This window comes from Littorina saxatilis, linkage group LG13 (assembly GCF_037325665.1).
Source record: "Littorina saxatilis isolate snail1 linkage group LG13, US_GU_Lsax_2.0, whole genome shotgun sequence".
Classification (NCBI taxonomy): domain Eukaryota; kingdom Metazoa; phylum Mollusca; class Gastropoda; order Littorinimorpha; family Littorinidae; genus Littorina; species Littorina saxatilis.
Genome location: NC_090257.1, coordinates 41218981 through 41236937, shown reverse-complemented (window position 1 = coordinate 41236937; position 17957 = coordinate 41218981). Strand labels below are relative to the sequence as shown.

Here is a 17957-nt window from a genome sequence, read left to right as displayed (position 1 = left end):
GTTGTTTTCCATACAGCTTATTCATGGTAATTTGATGTCAGGTAGAACTTAAACTGGTGAGGTTAAGGATATCAGCTAGGTAAACAAATCCTTGTAGTCCCTTCATTTTAAGTGTCAGATGTTTATTTGGCAAATGTTTAAATAGATGAATTCCGGAAATAACTTTATCAGGTTTTTGGCTCACGTAAGTGTAGCCTATGCGATCGTAACTTTGTCTGTCTGTGCGTGCGTGCGTATGTGCGTGCGTGCATGTGTATGTCTGTGGTAGAAACTCTAACATTTGAAGACGTCACATTACATTGACGTCACATTATGACGTAAGAGGGTTAGACGTCACGCGAAGGAAGTACTGAAAGTCTCGGTCATTATTATTTTGAGCGGGCCGAGACTAGTTGGCAGTCGTGTCCCTGTAAGTAGGCTACATGCAGACAGACAGATCTAGATCTAGTGTCTCACTTTCTTGCACAGTTTCACCTATGCTCTTTCTGTGTGTGTGTGTGTGTGTGTGTGTGTGTGTGTGTGTGTGTGTGTGTGTGTGTGTGACGGAGTGATTGAGTTTGTGTTACTGTTTGTCGATTTCTTACGTGAGCCTTGATGGCTTCGCCTCTTGTTATGAGTTGCTTTTCCTTGTTTTTTTCATAGCAACACTGAGGCAAGGTACACGTGACATTGTAGGCTTGCCCCAGTGTTTCTATGAAAACAAGAGAAAGCAACACTTGTACAATCCATAAAAATGTGACTGAGTTATATTTTCCATCAGCTATTGTCGGGCCGGATGATGTGATTGTTATTTTGCCTGTGACTTCCAGGAATCGTATCCGTATGTACCCTGAGCTGGTAAATGTGATAGTTATTTTGCCTGTGACTTTCAGGAATTGTATCCGTATGTACTCTGCGCTGGTAAATGTGATAGTTATTTTGCCAGTGACTTTCAGGAATCGTATCCGTATGTACCATGCGCTGGTAAATGTGATAGTTATTTTGCCTGTGACTTTCAGGAATCGTATCCGTATGTACCTTGCGCTGGTAATAGTGATGGTTATTTTGCCTGTGACTTTCAGGAATCGTATCCGTATGTACCCTGCACTGGTGAACTGCACGACGATCGATTGGTTCACGGAGTGGCCGCTAGATGCCCTGCTGGAGGTGGCCGACAAGTACCTCTCCGACATGTCACTGGGCAGCGAGGAGGAGGTCAGTTATCTCCCTTTACTCAGATTTAGTTTCATTGCCCCACATAATCATTTGCACAAAACTGAAAACTATAAAATATTGAAGGAAAACCAGCACAGCACAGACCATAACTGACTGATTAAAAAAAACATTTTGTTACAGAAAGTACACAAGGAAAAAAGGAAGATGTGGAGAGGCTGTTAGTGGGCAGGGTGGGCGGGAGGGCAGGGGGAGGGGGGTTGGTCGTGATGCATTAGATATGAAACAGTTTTGAAGTAATTTGTGTGTGTGTGGGTATGTACAAAGAGTGTGCCATCTGGTGGAACAAAATCCCCTGCACATTGCATTTGATCGAAAGCTTCATCTGCAATGATTGTGGCAGTTTCTTCCAACCTATTTCTCCAGCCTGTCTCAGTTTGATGTCTTTTTTCTTCCAAATGTTTATGAATGTCTTATATGTTTCTCCCTGGGCGGGGATGTAGCTCAGTCGGTAGCGCGCTGGATTTGTATCCAGTTGGCCGCTGTCAGCGTGAGTTCGTCCCCTCGTTCGGCGAGAGATTTATTTCTCAGAGTCAACTTTGTGGGCAGACTCTCCTCGGTGTCCGAACACCCCCATGTGTACACGCTAGCACAAGACCAAGTGCGCAACGAAAAAGATCCTGTAATCCATGTCAGAGTTCGGTGGGTTATAGAAACACGAAAATACCCAGCATGCTTCCTCCGAAAACGGCGTATGGCTGCCTAAATGGCGGGGTAAAAAACAGTCATACACGTAAAAATCCACTCGTGCAAAAAACACGAGTGTACGTGGGAGTTTCAGCCCACGAACGCAGAAGAAGAAGAAGAAATATGTTTCTCCCGTTTCTGCTGCCTCAACATATTTTCTGCTTTCTTCTCTGACTGCTTGCAAGCTTTCCGAGGATGAGTTAAGCCAGGGTAGTCTCTCTGGGGATGAAGAATATATTCCCAAAGAAAGAAAACCTCCAAAAAGGGATGAAATTCCAGAGGATGAAGATAATCCTGGGGATGAAGGTTTTGAGGATGAAAGTCTTGAGGGTGTCTGTATCGAGGAGAAAAAAGGTCCGGACAAATTGGTGAGAGGTTGAAAATTGTCACTGGTGTTTGTACAAGAGCATCTAAAATCAGTGTCTGCATGCATGGTTAAATTGTGCTAACCACTGTAGTTTGGTCAATCACATCAGCATATGAAACCAATGTCTGCATGTATGGTTGTGCTATAAACACTAATTGAGCAAGGTATATCACATTGTCATAAATTTGGTGAGACTTTGACATGATCATTTTTTTCACTGCAAGCAAATCTCAAAATTACTAAGTTGATCATGTTAGAGACTGCATGGATTTTAACACAATTGTTAGTATACATGTGTGAATGTTTTTAGTGGTCAGAACCGAGACAATAAATCCTGGTTCTGTGTTCTTTTCATGACATTCACATTTTTGTCCCAACATCTCTTCCAGTCTTTCTTTTCTCAACTGTCACTTACACTCTCTTTTGTCTTCAAGTGTTTTCTGTTTTGTCTTCTTCAAGTTGTATTGTCTGTCCCATGCATTACTGTATGAGAAACGTACGTTGGTTGCCTTCTCCAGAGAAACGGGAGGCTCACGGCTCCAGTTGGTACCCGACATTCATCTGAATTTGTTTTGTATGTTTTGTCCTGTTTGATTTTTCTTGCAGATTAAAAACAGCAACATAGTTTCAGACTAGTGAGCCTTCTTGGTTTAGTTTATGAATATTTGTTAGTTCATGTGCTTAGTTTTAACTTTATTGAGGATGCAAGTCGCTTGTTCATGTTAATGCTTGTTATTCTCTCAGGTGCCAGTAGACTGGTTCTGAATAACTCTCACTATAACTCTATTACTCATGTTGTATGCATTTAGAGTGCTTACTTCCCTTTGTGTATCAGATCTCTAAACCGCGCTCTGGCTCATTTGTTTAAGATTATTGAAACATATTTAGTTTTCCTTTCTTTTTCTTTTTTCCTACTTCTAATGCTTTATTTTTGTAAATGAAAAGAATTTGTTTCTGTACGAAGTCAGTGCAAAGGAGAAAGAAAGTGAAACGTATTGGTTTAGGCTCAGTGTTTCTATTTTGACATCAGTTTAGTCAAATGCAGTAGTGCTGACTCGGAGAGAACTAATGCAATCCAAAATGCAGGACATTTGTCATTGAGTAGACACTGGTTGTAGTTTGACATTTTATCTTGGAATTGGAATTTACAAACATGGTAGCTTGGTAGAAATATTTAGCTTGCAACAGCAGCACAAGTCTCATGCAAGACTCGTTCATGTGAGCTAAGCAAATAAGAAGCTTTCTGTTGAGATTTTGTTGTTGTTGATTGGATGTTCATCAGCATCCCCCGTGAAAAAAATTATTTTGGATAATTTTTCATGTCATCTGCATCGCAATATAATACGTGGTTTTTATCTGCCACATGAAAAAATCACCATCATTTGTACCACAAGTAAAATTTGTATTCATCATCATGTATTTGTAAGTGAGGGTGTGTAAATAACACTATTTCTGAACCAGTTGACTTCTGACAAGGGAGACAACAGCTGTAAATCACCCTTTGACTTTCAGCAAATTGATTGCCTCCCCTGGATACTGTTTTCTCAGATGCTGCTTGCTTGTTTTGGTTTTACGTTCTGATTTGTTTGTCTCATTTCTCAAGCAATATTTTTCGGCAGACAAGGGGTTAATGACAGTAGCAGAGGTGCATGACTTTGTTGTTGAACATGCCGTTTCACTTTTTAAACTACTCACTTATCGCCCCCCCCCCCCCCCCCCCCCCCCCCCCCGGCGCAAATCTAGAGCACACGATAATCCCAAAGAAATGACACTCCTCTTTCTCTCCCTCTTATTACTTACAGTTATACTCACACACCTGCGCGCGCACACACTCACATACACCTGACACACACGCAATCACTCTCGTGCGCACATACATCACACATAGCCAAGTCATGTATTGATTTGGGCAAATAACGAGGGCAGTTTATTCAAGAGAATACCATCTGACAATGAGAGATATCATTGTGCAGTGATAAGTCCCATAAGTCCACAACAAAAAACAACAAACATTTGGTTACACTAACAACAAACACAAGGAGCCCTCACTCAAAGATTTAACACCGTGAATAATGATTACATAACAAGGTTCGAGTCGCTTCATGCACACCCTCACTTCAAGTGAAGGCACAAACAGGCGTGCATTTGCCTCAAAATTAAAAACATCATGCAACGGATTGCTAACAAAATACAACGGTGGATGCCGGGGGTGGATGGGGGGTAAGAAATAGTTGGCATATGCCCGCTGCGCCGCGCTGGTAAGGACTGACCACAATGTGTTGCTCTCCCGTTCTTATAGACCCCCGCTGATGCATCACACGTGCAAGCCCCCCGGCAACATGGACATTGCGGCTGGGCTATTCTCCTTGACTTTCACAAGTCCTCCTCTCCCCTCTCTTTCTAATTACGGGCCTAAGTGTTGATATCCTGCTTTACTACCCTCTCTTCCCTACCTGCCAACACTGATCCCTTTAGGCCTACCTCAAGTATCTAACATCCTCCTCCTCCACCCGCGGCTAATCTGTCTCGTTTAAATAGAGTTTATCTGACGCTGTCCGCTCTATCTAAACTCACACTTAAACTACTCACTTATCGCCCCCCCCCCCCCCCCCCCCTGGCGCAAATCAAGAGCACACGATAATCCCAAAGAAATGACACTCCTCTTTCTCTCCCTCTTATTACTTACAGTTATACTCACACACCTGCGCGCGCACACACTCACATACACCTGACACACACGCAATCACTCTCGTGCGCACATACATCACACATAGCCAAGTCATGTATTGATTTGGGCAAATAACGAGGGCAGTTTATTCAAGAGAATACCATCTGACAATGAGAGATATCATTGTGCAGTGATAAGTCCCAAATTAGAGGTACTACTCGTTATTCAGCCCAACTAAAGACAGTATACTAGGTTAGAGGTGGGAGGTTTAGGATTGTTGTGATGTTATACATGAAGGAGTTGCCTGGGCTACATGTGATCTGCAGGATGATCTTTTGTGGCAGCTGGTCTAAGTAGCCTAAGTACGCGTTGCTTTTCCAATCCCCCATCACCTTGACAATTTCCCCCGGCACACCACAACTCAACGCCCACGCGGCACCACCCCGCCGAAAGCTGTGGCTGGAGAAGTTTCCCCCAGCAACAGCGGTAGTCAAGCGCAGTTTCTTATTAAAGTCTGATCCTTTCATCGGGAAGACCTGCGCCTTGGGGTCCATCGGCCCCAACAAAGGTAACACAGCGGTCACGGCAGACACTGGACACAAGGGTTGGAGTGACATTGCCGGGAGCTTAATTTCAACAGAGCGCTCTTTACGCTGAATCGTTTTGCTCCATTGGAGCGTTATTGACATGCCCGTACCCAGAATAACCACCTGGTCTCTTGTGAGCTGCTTACAAGGATCGAAGTTCCCGTTGTCCTGAAACAAGTTCGATCTCCGGAGAACTCCGAAAAAAAGCACCAAACACGCAGCCCAGAACACAATATCTTGCCTACACTCAAGGTCCAGCTGGCTTTTTATTATGTGTAGTAATTCAGGGGTGATTGGGGTTTTCTTATCAGTGGCACACCCCTTGCATTTTTCGATGCCCTTAAGTGTTGTCTGGACGTACCACGAGTCCCTGAATGGGTGCGGCAAGCCGCTTTCAAGATGAAGAATGCGAATAATGTTGATGTATTGCTTGATGGAGGACGGTTTCAAACCTCGGGCTAGGTACGCTGCGTATTGCGCAACAGTCTGCTCGTTCACAGGCACTGGCATTATGTCCATCTCCGCACAGAAACGTAAATACGAGGTAAGGTGGATGCGGTAAGTCTTCCTAGTGTTATCAGAAAAGGCACTTGCTCTGTAATCCAACACTTCTGCCGTCAGTTGCGCCCCTAATGGGGGCTGCTGGTCTGAAAAACAAGGAACAACAGGGCTTGGTCAGACATATGGTCACACAGGTTGATGTCGGGGGGTCTCCCCCGGTGCCAGAATGTCAACAGACGCACTAAGTCTTCGCGCCGTCTGGGCTCATGGAGGCGGGAAATTGTGTCAGCCATGATGTTTACACTACCAGCCACATGTATCGCCGCGATTTTGCAGTTCACTTTTGCACATTCCCACGCCATTTTACGGAGCAGACTGTTCACATACTTATTAGTCGATCTGCCCTTATTAATGATAGCTTTTGCGACAGTACTATCGGTATGAATAATCACTTCTTGTCCGCACCACATCGGAGCCCATCGTGTCACTGCTTGCACCACAGCGCACACTTCTTTATAGTTAATATGTAGCTCCTTTGCTGCCTGCATGTCTTTTTCAAAGATGGTGTACTGCCAGTCACCTTGCCAAAAGGCACCCGCTGCAATATTACATGCATCTACATGAACATGCTGTTTTGCATTGTGAAAATAATATACTGTGCCGTTAAATACATGCATAAAAGAAAGCCACCATTGTACATCCTTATGAAATTCGCCAGATAGTTTCGCTTTGTGTCGCTGCTGCTGAAGGGGTTTAATCGTGTCCAGTATCCGCCGCAGAAAGAATTTTCCTCCTCTGACAGCCTGACAGGCCCAATTAAGGGACCCCGCTATGCTTTGTAGCTGAGTTTTTGTCGCGCGCTTCTTTCCTCGGATCTGGAGGAGTCGCTGCCGCAGTTGCTGCAACTTGTCACTTCCAAGTGACAGGGTGTTGTTTCGCGTGTCGATGTCGACACCGAGAAACGTGATACGTTGAGTAGGCCCCACCACCTTCTTCCAGCTAATGTTGAAACCCAGTTCCCTCAATAATCTAATTAAAGACAGTAACATGTCATTGCACTCTTGTCTGGTAGCTGCTACCAGAAGAAAATCATCAATATACGCTAACACACCTGGCATGCCTTTCCGTGCCATGCATCTGCGAATAGCTTGCGACAGGCGATGGAAGTGTGATGGCCCTACGTTGCTGCCAAAAGGCAGCCGACTGTCAAAGAGATAAGTAGGTTTCTTTTCACCTGTGAAATGCCATTTCAGCCCAGTCATACAATAATCGTCCGGACTGATGCATACTGACCGATAGGCGGACTGCAAGTCTACTTTTGCACACCAATACCCTGTCTTCGCTAGGGCGCACGCGTCAGATACGGTTTGAAATTTAGCTGACTCAGGTATAGAATAGTCGTTCATTGCCCTACCTGTGGGTTTGCTAGCGTCATGGATCAACCTGATGCTGCCATCATCCTTGGGAATCGCAGCGATAGCGCTTACCACAGTTGGTTTTCTACTAGCTACAATGTAATAACCTTTTTCTATCTGATCTAATAGCTCTTTTTCCACAGCTTTATGGTGTTCGTTCGATGACCTATGGTTTGTTTGCTCTACGTCTAGTACGCCTGCCCTACTCTCTTCTGTTACACGGAAACCGTTTCTTATGCCATCTAATAAAAAGGTTTTGTCGTGATCGCCTTCTAGCACCTTGTGCCACATTTGAGATTTAGCATTAATGGAATCACTATTTCCGAGAAATTCGCACTTATTGGAATCTAGCTGAGGGAACGGGCTGTTGAAGGTGGGGCCTACCGTTTTGTCGGCAATTCGTTGCGCTGTGTCCTAGGCTGGGGAGGTGGTAGCTGTCACTTTGTGGTCCTTGCCGGGGTGGCCCATGCCGCAGGTGTCGCAGACGTGGAGGAATCTGCAGCGGGACCCATAGGGACAGTCGCCTTTGTTGGTATACAATAAGCACACTTCCTTCCCGTTGGGTCCCGCTGGTCGCCGGGAACCGCCGCTGGCCGTCGTAGCCTTGCCGCCCTTGTTGTCTTGGACGCCATGCTGGAGCCGGTCCCGCAGGATCACCGTGGACAGGTGGGGGTTGGGGGTTCCCCACTTGAATCCGCTGGACGACTGGCGCCTTCTGTACTCGTCGTCGTACAGAAGCACCGACTGCCACAAGTATCTGGCCCCCAGCTCGCCTATCATCTCTGTGTACCGGAGGTAGGCGGTCGAGTCAAACCCGGGCTTCTCAGCACTCAACTTCGCCATGATGCGTGCGTTTGCCACAATCCAGTGGCAGGGGGAGACTTTGTCAAGTTTTGGTCTCTGGTTGAGTTTTAGGATGACACCTCCCCCGAGTGTCACCTCTTCCTCGGGCGCCATCGACCCCGGCACAAAATCCAGAATGGAAAGATAGGAGGTCTCACCTGTTGGCTGCAGTGACAAGCCGCCTAACAGTCCCTGGAGTGGTTCCACGCTTTTTTCCTCAGTCACCCGCTGGGATAGTGGCCCTCCCCCGCTTCGCTTTTGCAGGGCCGCCACTGCTACTCTCAGCGCTACGTAGTGGCCACGCTTGAGACCCAGGCCCTCCAAATCCTGGGCAGTCGCATTTCTCAGCACATTGAGGGTGTTCAACTCCTCATCCTGGAGAACTTTAACCACCGTTAAAGGCAGATCTGTTGCCCACGCTCCAAATTCGAAGTCCATATTGCAGTAAGAAATAGTTGGCATATGCCCGCTGCGCCGCGCTGGTAAGGACTGACCACAATGTGTTGCTCTCCCGTTCTTATAGACCCCCGCTGATGCATCACACGTGCAAGCCCCCCGGCAACATGGACATTGCGGCTGGGCTATTCTCCTTGACTTTCACAAGTCCTCCTCTCCCCTCTCTTTCTAATTACGGGCCTAAGTGTTGATATCCTGCTTTACTACCCTCTCTTCCCTACCTGCCAACACTGATCCCTTTAGGCCTACCTCAAGTATCTAACATCCTCCTCCTCCACCCGCGGCTAATCTGTCTCGTTTAAATAGAGTTTATCTGACGCTGTCCGCTCTATCTAAACTCACACTTATTTTTCACCAGGGTTAAAATCTGTGGTCACTGGCATGATTGTGTTCTGTCCAATGAAACAGGAATTGTATTTGTGTTACATGTATATGCACAACATGTGTCATTCTAGCAAGTACCTGTTGTAAAAATCATATCTGTTTATTCACACAAAGGTCACATGTGAATGGTTTTTTTCACTGTTACCTTGAAAATGCTTAAATAATATGACAACAGAGCCATTTAAGCATTTTACCTTTAAACAAACTTTAAAGTTTGATTTTGTCATGCAAGATGATTTTTTTAATGTAATTGATTGTGTTCTGAAACAGGAAAATAGATTGCTAATTATCCTGTAGTGAGATTGTTATTTCTTCCCTTAGCAGCAATATACTAAAAATTATATTAACTCCTGTAGACATACAGATAGAAATAGCTTGACAACTGCAGATATCAATATTTAACTAACATAGTATAATCTCAAAAATGTATTTTCGAAGGGTAAGTTTGTCCGTTTGTTGATGTTTTGACAGAAGAAATAAAAATTTTGTATAGTGAGAGCATGTAAGATTCTTTAGCAAGTTTCAATTCAAGGTGATCATTTGTTCTTAATTAAATTGGTAGTGTTGCTTTATGACAGATTTTACAGCTCTCATATGAAGTTCTTCTTAAAAGTAATACAGGGGCTAGAGAAAATGCCCTTTTTAAGTAGGTTTCCTTTAAAAAAAAAAACCACCATCCTTTCATGACTAGTTTTTAAAAGTTTTGTGTGATATTAGCAAGATGTTTCAAACTGATAAACTTTACATTAATTGGTGTGGTGCTGTTCCTTTGTGCCAAGTTTTACAGTTGGGTCTTCTGTCTATGGCGTGTGAGAGTGTGTTTCAGGCTGATCATGTTGATAGTTATTGGAGGTGTGCTGTCCCTTTTTGACAGGTTTTATAGTTTTCTCTTGTGTTTACAGAGTGTTTCATACTGATTAGATTTCATTAACTGGGCTTGCGCTGCCACTTTGGTATCAGATATCACATTTTACGTATGTGTGAGTGTATTCACGACTCACCCAAAAAATGATTCCAATCAATCTTGAAGTTAATTAAAGGGGTGTTATCCGTGTTCAGGACAAGTACAAGCCTTCACTGGCGAAGATCTTCAGCGTGATGCACAAGTCTGTGTCCGACTTCTCTCAGCGCATGCTGAATGAGATGCGGCGCCATAACTACGTCACGCCCACCAACTACCTGGAGCTGGTGGCTGGATACAAGAAGTGAGTGGTGGAAAAAACTTGAGCAAACAATGAATGAATGAACTGTAACGCTGATGTTGGTCAGATACACCCACAGTGGAGGCACATAGACACACACGCATGCATGCATGTACACACACACAAACATCTGTTCACACCTACACATACACATACTAACAAACACACCCACACACACACACAAACACACACACACACACACACACACACACACACACACACACACACACACACACACACACACTAACAAACACACACACACACACACACACACACACAAGCAAGCATGCACGCTTACACACACAAACACCTGTACACACCAACACATGTACATACTAACACACACACACACACACACACACACAAGAATGCATGCACACACTCACGCACACACACACACACACATGCACCTACACACACCAACATGCACACACGCACACACACACACACATGTACACACACACGCACACACGGACGCATGCACCAACGCTTACTCTCGATCTCTCTCTCTCTCTCTCTCTCTCTCTCTCTCTCTCTCTCTCTCTCTCTCTCTCTCCTCTCTCTCTCTCTCTCTCTCTCTCTTGCTCTCTCTCTCTCTCTCTCTCTCTCTCTCTCTCTCTCTCTCTCTCTCTCTCTCTCTCTCTCTCTCTGAACAGCTGTACATTTTCATTCATCCTGAATTAGACCAGGTTTTACAAAAGTAACCTAACCAGGCAGTTTTTTTCTGTAACAAAATTGATTCTTAGTTAATTTACAGCTCATTAGCCTCTAGACAACGCGGCTAGCTATGACCTGGTCACAGCAAGATCTCGGAAACTCCAGAGTATATGTACTTACTTAGGAACTCGCGCGCGACAACATCGGTGCTGTTGTCTCGAACTAGAGCAATCACATGGTCCAGGCAGGATGAAGGTCTATGTGTGTTTTGTGCGAGTGTTTATGCTGTGCAGTCAACTTTTCTCTCCCACTTTCAGACTGCTGTACGAGAAGAAGAAGGAGCTGGGAGATGCGGCCGACAAGCTTCGCAACGGCCTCAGCAAGATCGATGACACACGAGAGAAGGTTGAGAAGATGTCCGTCGAGCTGGAGGACGCCAAGATCAAGGTCGCTCAGTTCCAGAAACAGTGCGACGATTACCTGGTCATCATTGTGCAGCAGAAACGTGAGGCTGACGAGCAGCAGAAGGTGGGTCTTTTTTGCTACTGCCAGTTTTCCGAAATTATAGATGTGTATAGAGTGGAACCCCCTCTTATGGCAATAAGGCGTCTCTGTGCTTTGCCTCCTTTGGCATAGGAAGTAACTCCGTCAATAACAAACTTACAAAATTCGAGGCAAAGTAACCACTGCGAGTTTTACGAAATGATAGATGTGAGAAAATCAAGTCTTAAAATGGAGGGAGTCATAAAATGGAGGTTTATTTACAGAGTTTATTTTAAAATAATCTGAGAAACATGGTCTTGAAAGGGAGGGGTCTTATACTGGGGCTCCATTGTACAAAATCCATTTCTTAATGGCAATAAGGCGTATTTATGCCTTGCCTCTTTTGGTAATGATTCTTGGTCTTTTCCTCAGCTGACGTCAGAGTGTTTGTGTTTCAGTCTGTGGCCCAGAAGAGTGAGAGAATCGCTGACGAGGAGATCAAATGTCAACACATGGCCGACCTTGCTCAGAACGACCTCGACGAGGCGCTGCCCGCTCTACAGGAAGCCATGCTGGTGGGTGGCATGTCTGTCCTTGACCTTCACACTTGTTTAGCGTGGTCTGATTTAGTGTCAGAAGAGTTCCGGAAAGTACAAAGACAACGTATGGGTGAGAGTGTGAGGAGAGGGCAGGAATGAAACTTGCTGTTGTGTGATTCAACGGCGCTGGAAAGGTGCATGTGGGCTTTTGGAATATGAATAAAATGTTAGACCTGCCAATAAAGTCAAAATCCGAAGCATTAAAAAAAAAGTGACATGTTGAAAGAAAAAGGGTAAATAAACAAAAATGAAGTTGATGGCAAGTTCAACCCCCCCAAAAAGAAGGCTTTTGTGACCTTGACATGTCCTTGAAATTAAAAAAATAGCTTGTGTGACCTTGCCATGTTCTTGAAATGAGGGATTTAGCTTGTGTGACCTGGACTTGACTTTGTGTAACAAGGGGAAGGAAAACTCGAACATCTCGTCAAGAGTGTGCATGGGTTTATTCATCACCTCACATCTCACACCTCACACCTCACACCTGGAACATGCCAGTATAAAACAACATAAGAAAATGTACAAGATCAAAGTATAAAAATCAATAGAAAAGTATTTGTCATGACTGTCATAAAGACAGTGAACACACAAATAGTTGCAGAAACATCAACATGTGATGAATCGCAATCATCCAAAAAAAGAAATAGTCATAACTATATACAGAGAGATCACAAAGAAAGAAAACACCTCATGAACATCCGTCTAATATTGTTAAACTCGACAAACAATCCCAGTAGACACACCTTCCGCTCAATCCGATGCTTAAATTCTCTTATGAAATCATCACTTTCAAGCAGACATCCAGATTTAGGTTTGTAATCACACACACACACAATTAAGTATTTACAGACATATCATAATAACACAGGCACAACTGTCCTTCCACAATCAACAAAACTAAGCTGACAGATTAACAAGACAAAGTAACCGTAATGTTGCGAATTTGCAGGTAAACAAACCTCAGAGCAGAAAATAAACCAATAAACAGGCGGTCAGGGGTCGCCTCACATCATCAGCTGGTACCGGTAGGCATCAGCTTACATACTGAAAATCCAAAGACCTGAGGTCACTAATCCACACAAAAATAAACTAAGTAAAAGAATTTAGAAAAAGAATCTAACCTGACAGAAAGATATAATCAATAAACATAGTTTTATCAAAAAGCATCAAAAATAGTTACACAATTATATACATAATATACAACAGATTATAATTTGTTTACAAAAACAATGCATCAATAACTTTAAGTCAAAACAATCCACACAAATCTAAGTAAACTTTCATCTAAATCAGTGCCGGAAATTCCCTAAAGTAACCTACAAGAATCAGCTGTAACACTAAACAGAAAGCGGATAAAAACAATTATAATTACAACAGGAAACGCAAAGCTGAAGTTTCAAAACAAACGGGCCAAGTCAGAGAAAAAGGGGTTCCCTTGTTTACCCTGGAATACCGGAAGTGATGTAAAACTTCCTTATATGGGAGGAGACTCCATATCTCTAGCTAAAAATAGATCTCCCGCGTGAGCTTCAGCAACTGACTGACGGGTTTGACCTAGTTTGGAAACCCACGCTTTGAGACCGGCCACGTTGAATCGGACCAATTCTAGAAACAATCAAAGTTCTACAAAGACTGATAACAGCAACGTCCCTTCCAAAAGTTACAGGAAAATACCCCATGATCAACATCAGTGGTTAGAGTTGATTTAAACAAAATGAGTTAGACTCGAAAGGGAAATAAAAGATTCTGGCACTGATCAGACCCGCGCACTGATCACAAGACTAAATCAAACAAGTGCTTGTGAAGAAATCTTAATTCTTCAAAATAAGTATCCTAAACCAAAATAAGGAACATAAAAATCATCGCATACACAAAGCAACTTTCCACAACAATAAAGATACAACAATAGAGACATACCGGTCCGGGAATCAGATCAAACTGGTGAAACGCAGCCAGAAGATAAAAAGTGTGGTCACTGGTTCAAGATGGCACAGTGCATAAAAGACAGTTCCAGAACAGTACCGGACTGACTACAGCTAAAATAATAGGGCAATAAAAGTAGTGCGCTGAAAACTCAACTTACACAATAAGTTGCTTAGAAAAACTTGCCTACAGAATACCTTTTAAACAATTCCCTAATTCAAAATGTAATTTGCCTACACAAAGGGTCTACAAGATATGTTGCAAATGGTCATCTTAAAAATCCCTACACCGAGTCAGCTATGCATTGCTCGCTGGACCAATGAGACTGGGTAATTAGGTCAGCCTTGGTGAATCAGAGGAGCTAACCTACTAGCCGAAACGGTAAACAAAGGAAGTTAGCCGACGACGCAATAGCAAGTTGTGAACAATAACTAAGTTCAACTTTGCCTGTTCACATTTGGAATGAAAAATTAAGCCTGTGTGAAAATGACATGTCCTTGAAATGAGAAATGTAGCCTCTGTGACCTTGACATGTCCATGACAGGCCCTGGAGTCGCTGAACAAGAAGGACATGACTGAAATCAAGTCGTACGGTCGTCCGCCTATGCTGGTCGAGAAGGTGATGGAATCGGTGATGATTCTGCGTGGTAATGAACCCACCTGGAATGAAGCCAAGAAACAGCTTGGTGAGTGAGAGTGATGATTCTGCGTGGTAATGAACCCACCTGGAATGAAGCCAAGAAACAGCTTGGTGAGTGAGAGTGATGATTCTGCGTGGTAATGAACCCACCTGGAATGAAGCCAAGAAACAGCTTGGTGAGTGAGAGTGATGACCGCCAGGGAAAGATAATAATGGTTGTGGTACTCTAGGTTTATATGATGAGCAAGCTTGCCGAGTGTGATATTCTGTTTATCTTCATGGTAAAATCTAGCTGACAATGCTCTGTTGTTTTGATTTAGTAGATTAAATTTATACCTGTAGAACTTACCCCCAATCAAATTGATCTTGTACATGTATCTACAAAAAGAGTTGGATTAGCTTTGCTATGTATTTTAATCTTGTACCAGAGGGTAATGCGACAGCATTTAGCTCTGCACATCCAAAGCTGACTATACTCCTACCTGTAAATAAAAAGAGGACACAGAAGTAACAAGGTTAGTACTTTCTTTATCAATATTTCGGCAGCGACAATCTGCCTTCTTCAGGATAGTATCTCCTATCTGGTGATTAACCCATTAAGCATAATCACAGGCGACCAGAACTTCTTGAAGCAGCTGATGAACTTTGACAAGGACAACATCAGCGACCGCGTGCTGAAGAAGATTGGTCAATACTGCATCCAGACCGACTTCCAGCCCGAGATCATCGGCCGCGTGTCGACTGCTGCCCGCTCGCTGTGCATGTGGGTGCGCGCCATGGAAACCTACGGGAGGATCTACCGGGTGGTGGAACCTAAGAGACAGAGACTGAATGGCGCCATGTCCGCACTCAAAGAGAAGCAGGATGCCCTGGCTGACGCTAAGGCCAAGCTTGCCGAGGTAAGGCTGGTGTTCAATTAATCATTTAAATTTGTTTGTGTCGTTGTCTTGTCATTGCTACGGCCATCTTGGGGATATTCTAAGAAAATTGACAGCATCATTTCTTTATTTTAATCTGTTGTGTCTCTTGTTGGTACTCTTTGCAAGTAGTTGGATTGAGGTTCTTGTGAATATTTTCGTTTGTCATGAATTTTATTTCCAAAAATTTAACTTTTTTTTTCAAATTACAGAGATTGTTTGTTTGTGCAGATTCATTTGCCAGACATAGAAACAATATGTATTCATGCTTCATGCTGTAAAGCCAATGAAAGTTGCTTTCTTGAGGCTTCTCACCCGAGTAGACATGTAGGCCTGTGTTACAGTGTACCCACCTATATTTGGAACAACAAAGATTTTCTCTGTAGACAAGGTGTTCCAACTACACTTTGTTGTTTTGCCATATACTGGTTGATATTTCGTTTGACCGGCTTTGAATGGTGTAATAGAGTGACCGGTTTCTGTTAGAACCAGGATTCATAGTGATAAAGAAGTATCGGTTTTGATACTTGCTACAGCGATCACTGGTGTCCTGTGTGAGACAGAACTGTGAGAGTGTGATTGTCTGTGTGTGCAGGTGGAAGCCAAGATGGCAGAGCTGAAGCAGCAGTACGACGAGAAGCTGGCGCAGAAGGAGGAGCTGAAACGCAAAGCGGAGCACACCGAACTCATGTTGGACCGTGCCTCAAAGCTCGTCTCGGGTCTGGCCGGAGAGCGCATCCGTTGGCAGGAAACAGTCAAGGTACATAAGCTTACTTATTCTGCTTGCATTCCTAGCGTATCATCACATTCATGTCCCTAATATGGGAACTGTGGAAGACCTGCGCCAAACCTGCGAGTTCATTCAATCAGCAGGCGTCATTATGAGGGACACAACCGTCGAACGCTGAAGAAGAAGAATGTCCCTAATCGACTAGCTAACTGAGAGGATATTAAACCTCCTTAGTTCGTTCAATGCATCTGATAAATATGTAAGCCATAGCTGGTTTGAGGTACAGTGGTACCTATAATGTGAGGCCCCTCTGATCAAGGACTTCTCAGAAAAGGACACCGTCTGTTCTCCCTTTTTACATTTAGTCAAGTTTTGACTAAATGTTTTAACATAGAGGGGGGAATCGAGACGAGGGTCGTGGTGTATGTGTGTCTGTCTGTCTGTCTGTCTGTCTGTCTGTCTGTCTGTCTGTGTGTGTGTGTAGAGCGATTCAGACTAAACTACTGGACTGATCTTTATGAAATTTGACATGAGAGTTCCTGGGTATGATATCCTCAGACGTTTTTTCATTTTTTTGATAAATGTCTTTGATGATGTCACTACCCCGCTCTTCTTGTCAATTTCACTGCCTTTGTCATGAGCGGTGGACTGACGATGCTACGAGTATACGGTCTTGCTGCGTTGCATTGTGTTCAGTTTCATTCTGTGAGTTCGACAGCTACTTGACTAAATGTTGTATTTTCGCCTTACACGACTTGTTGTTGTTGTCTTTGCCAAAATATTCTTGTTATGACAGGCCACCTGTAATGTAGGGACACTTTCAGCTGTGCCTTCATCACGAGTACCACTGTACAGGTCTTTTGCTTGGGGTGCACTTTGTTGGCCGAGAAGTCTGTTCCCAGTATTTGAAAGTGACTGGAGACGAGAGGGGTCTATTACTGGGACCACTTTTCTGACAAGGTTTCTTAATTTACCTTGATTAATCAACTAGCTGTGTTTAGCTGTCTTTTCAGATCTTTCTGTTCTAAACTTGCCACTTACGTTTTGTTGCTGCTTGCTTGATTCCATTACGTGCGCCTTTCCTCCTCAGTTACCCGGCTGAGTTGCTTACCTGTGTGTGTTTTTTGTCGTGTGCAGGATCTAGAGGAGAAGATGGGTTACCTGCCAGGTGACTGTCTTGTCGCCGCCGCCTTCCTGTCCTACATGGGACCGTTCCTCTCCAACTACCGTGACGACATTGTGCAGAAAGTCTGGATGGCTGAGGTGACATATTAACTATTCTTTACTCAAAAAGCAACCCCAACACTAAATAAAACAAATGAAGAAGGAGCAAACGAAATTTGCATTGACTGAGTAGCACTAACACAAAACACACATATTCCGTCATCCTGCCTGGACCATGTGAGTGCTCTAGTTCGAGACAACATCGCTGCTAGCCGCGATGTTGTGGCGCGCAAGCACCTGAGTAAGTACATATACTCTGGAGTTTCCGCGATCTTGCTGCAACCAGGCCGCGTTGTCTAGAAGACAGCACACTCGTGAGATGTAGACAGCTGTGTGTGACAGGGTGTGGCTGCTGTTGTCTAGAAGACAGCACACTCGTGAGATGTAGACAGCTGTTTGTGACAGGGTTTGGCTGCTGTTGTCTCCCCGTATGTTCTTGCGAACCTTTGCTTTCACATAGCAGTT

At 44.0% G+C, this 17957-nt stretch overlaps 1 protein-coding gene across 2 annotated transcripts in view; it reads left to right on the top strand.

The window, feature by feature from the left end:
* Positions 1-17957, top strand: part of LOC138945765 (dynein axonemal heavy chain 2-like) — a 155923-nt gene that overhangs the window by 93120 nt on the left and 44846 nt on the right. For both annotated transcript variants that reach the window (XM_070317277.1, XM_070317276.1), the window contains 8 exons: positions 1062-1194; positions 10180-10325; positions 11297-11507; positions 11921-12037; positions 14526-14667; positions 15234-15520; positions 16134-16298; positions 17406-17531. In XM_070317277.1, the coding sequence (XP_070173378.1) occupies positions 1062-1194; positions 10180-10325; positions 11297-11507; positions 11921-12037; positions 14526-14667; positions 15234-15520; positions 16134-16298; positions 17406-17531 (1327 nt within the window). The remainder of the gene's footprint in view (positions 1-1061; positions 1195-10179; positions 10326-11296; positions 11508-11920; positions 12038-14525; positions 14668-15233; positions 15521-16133; positions 16299-17405; positions 17532-17957) is intronic.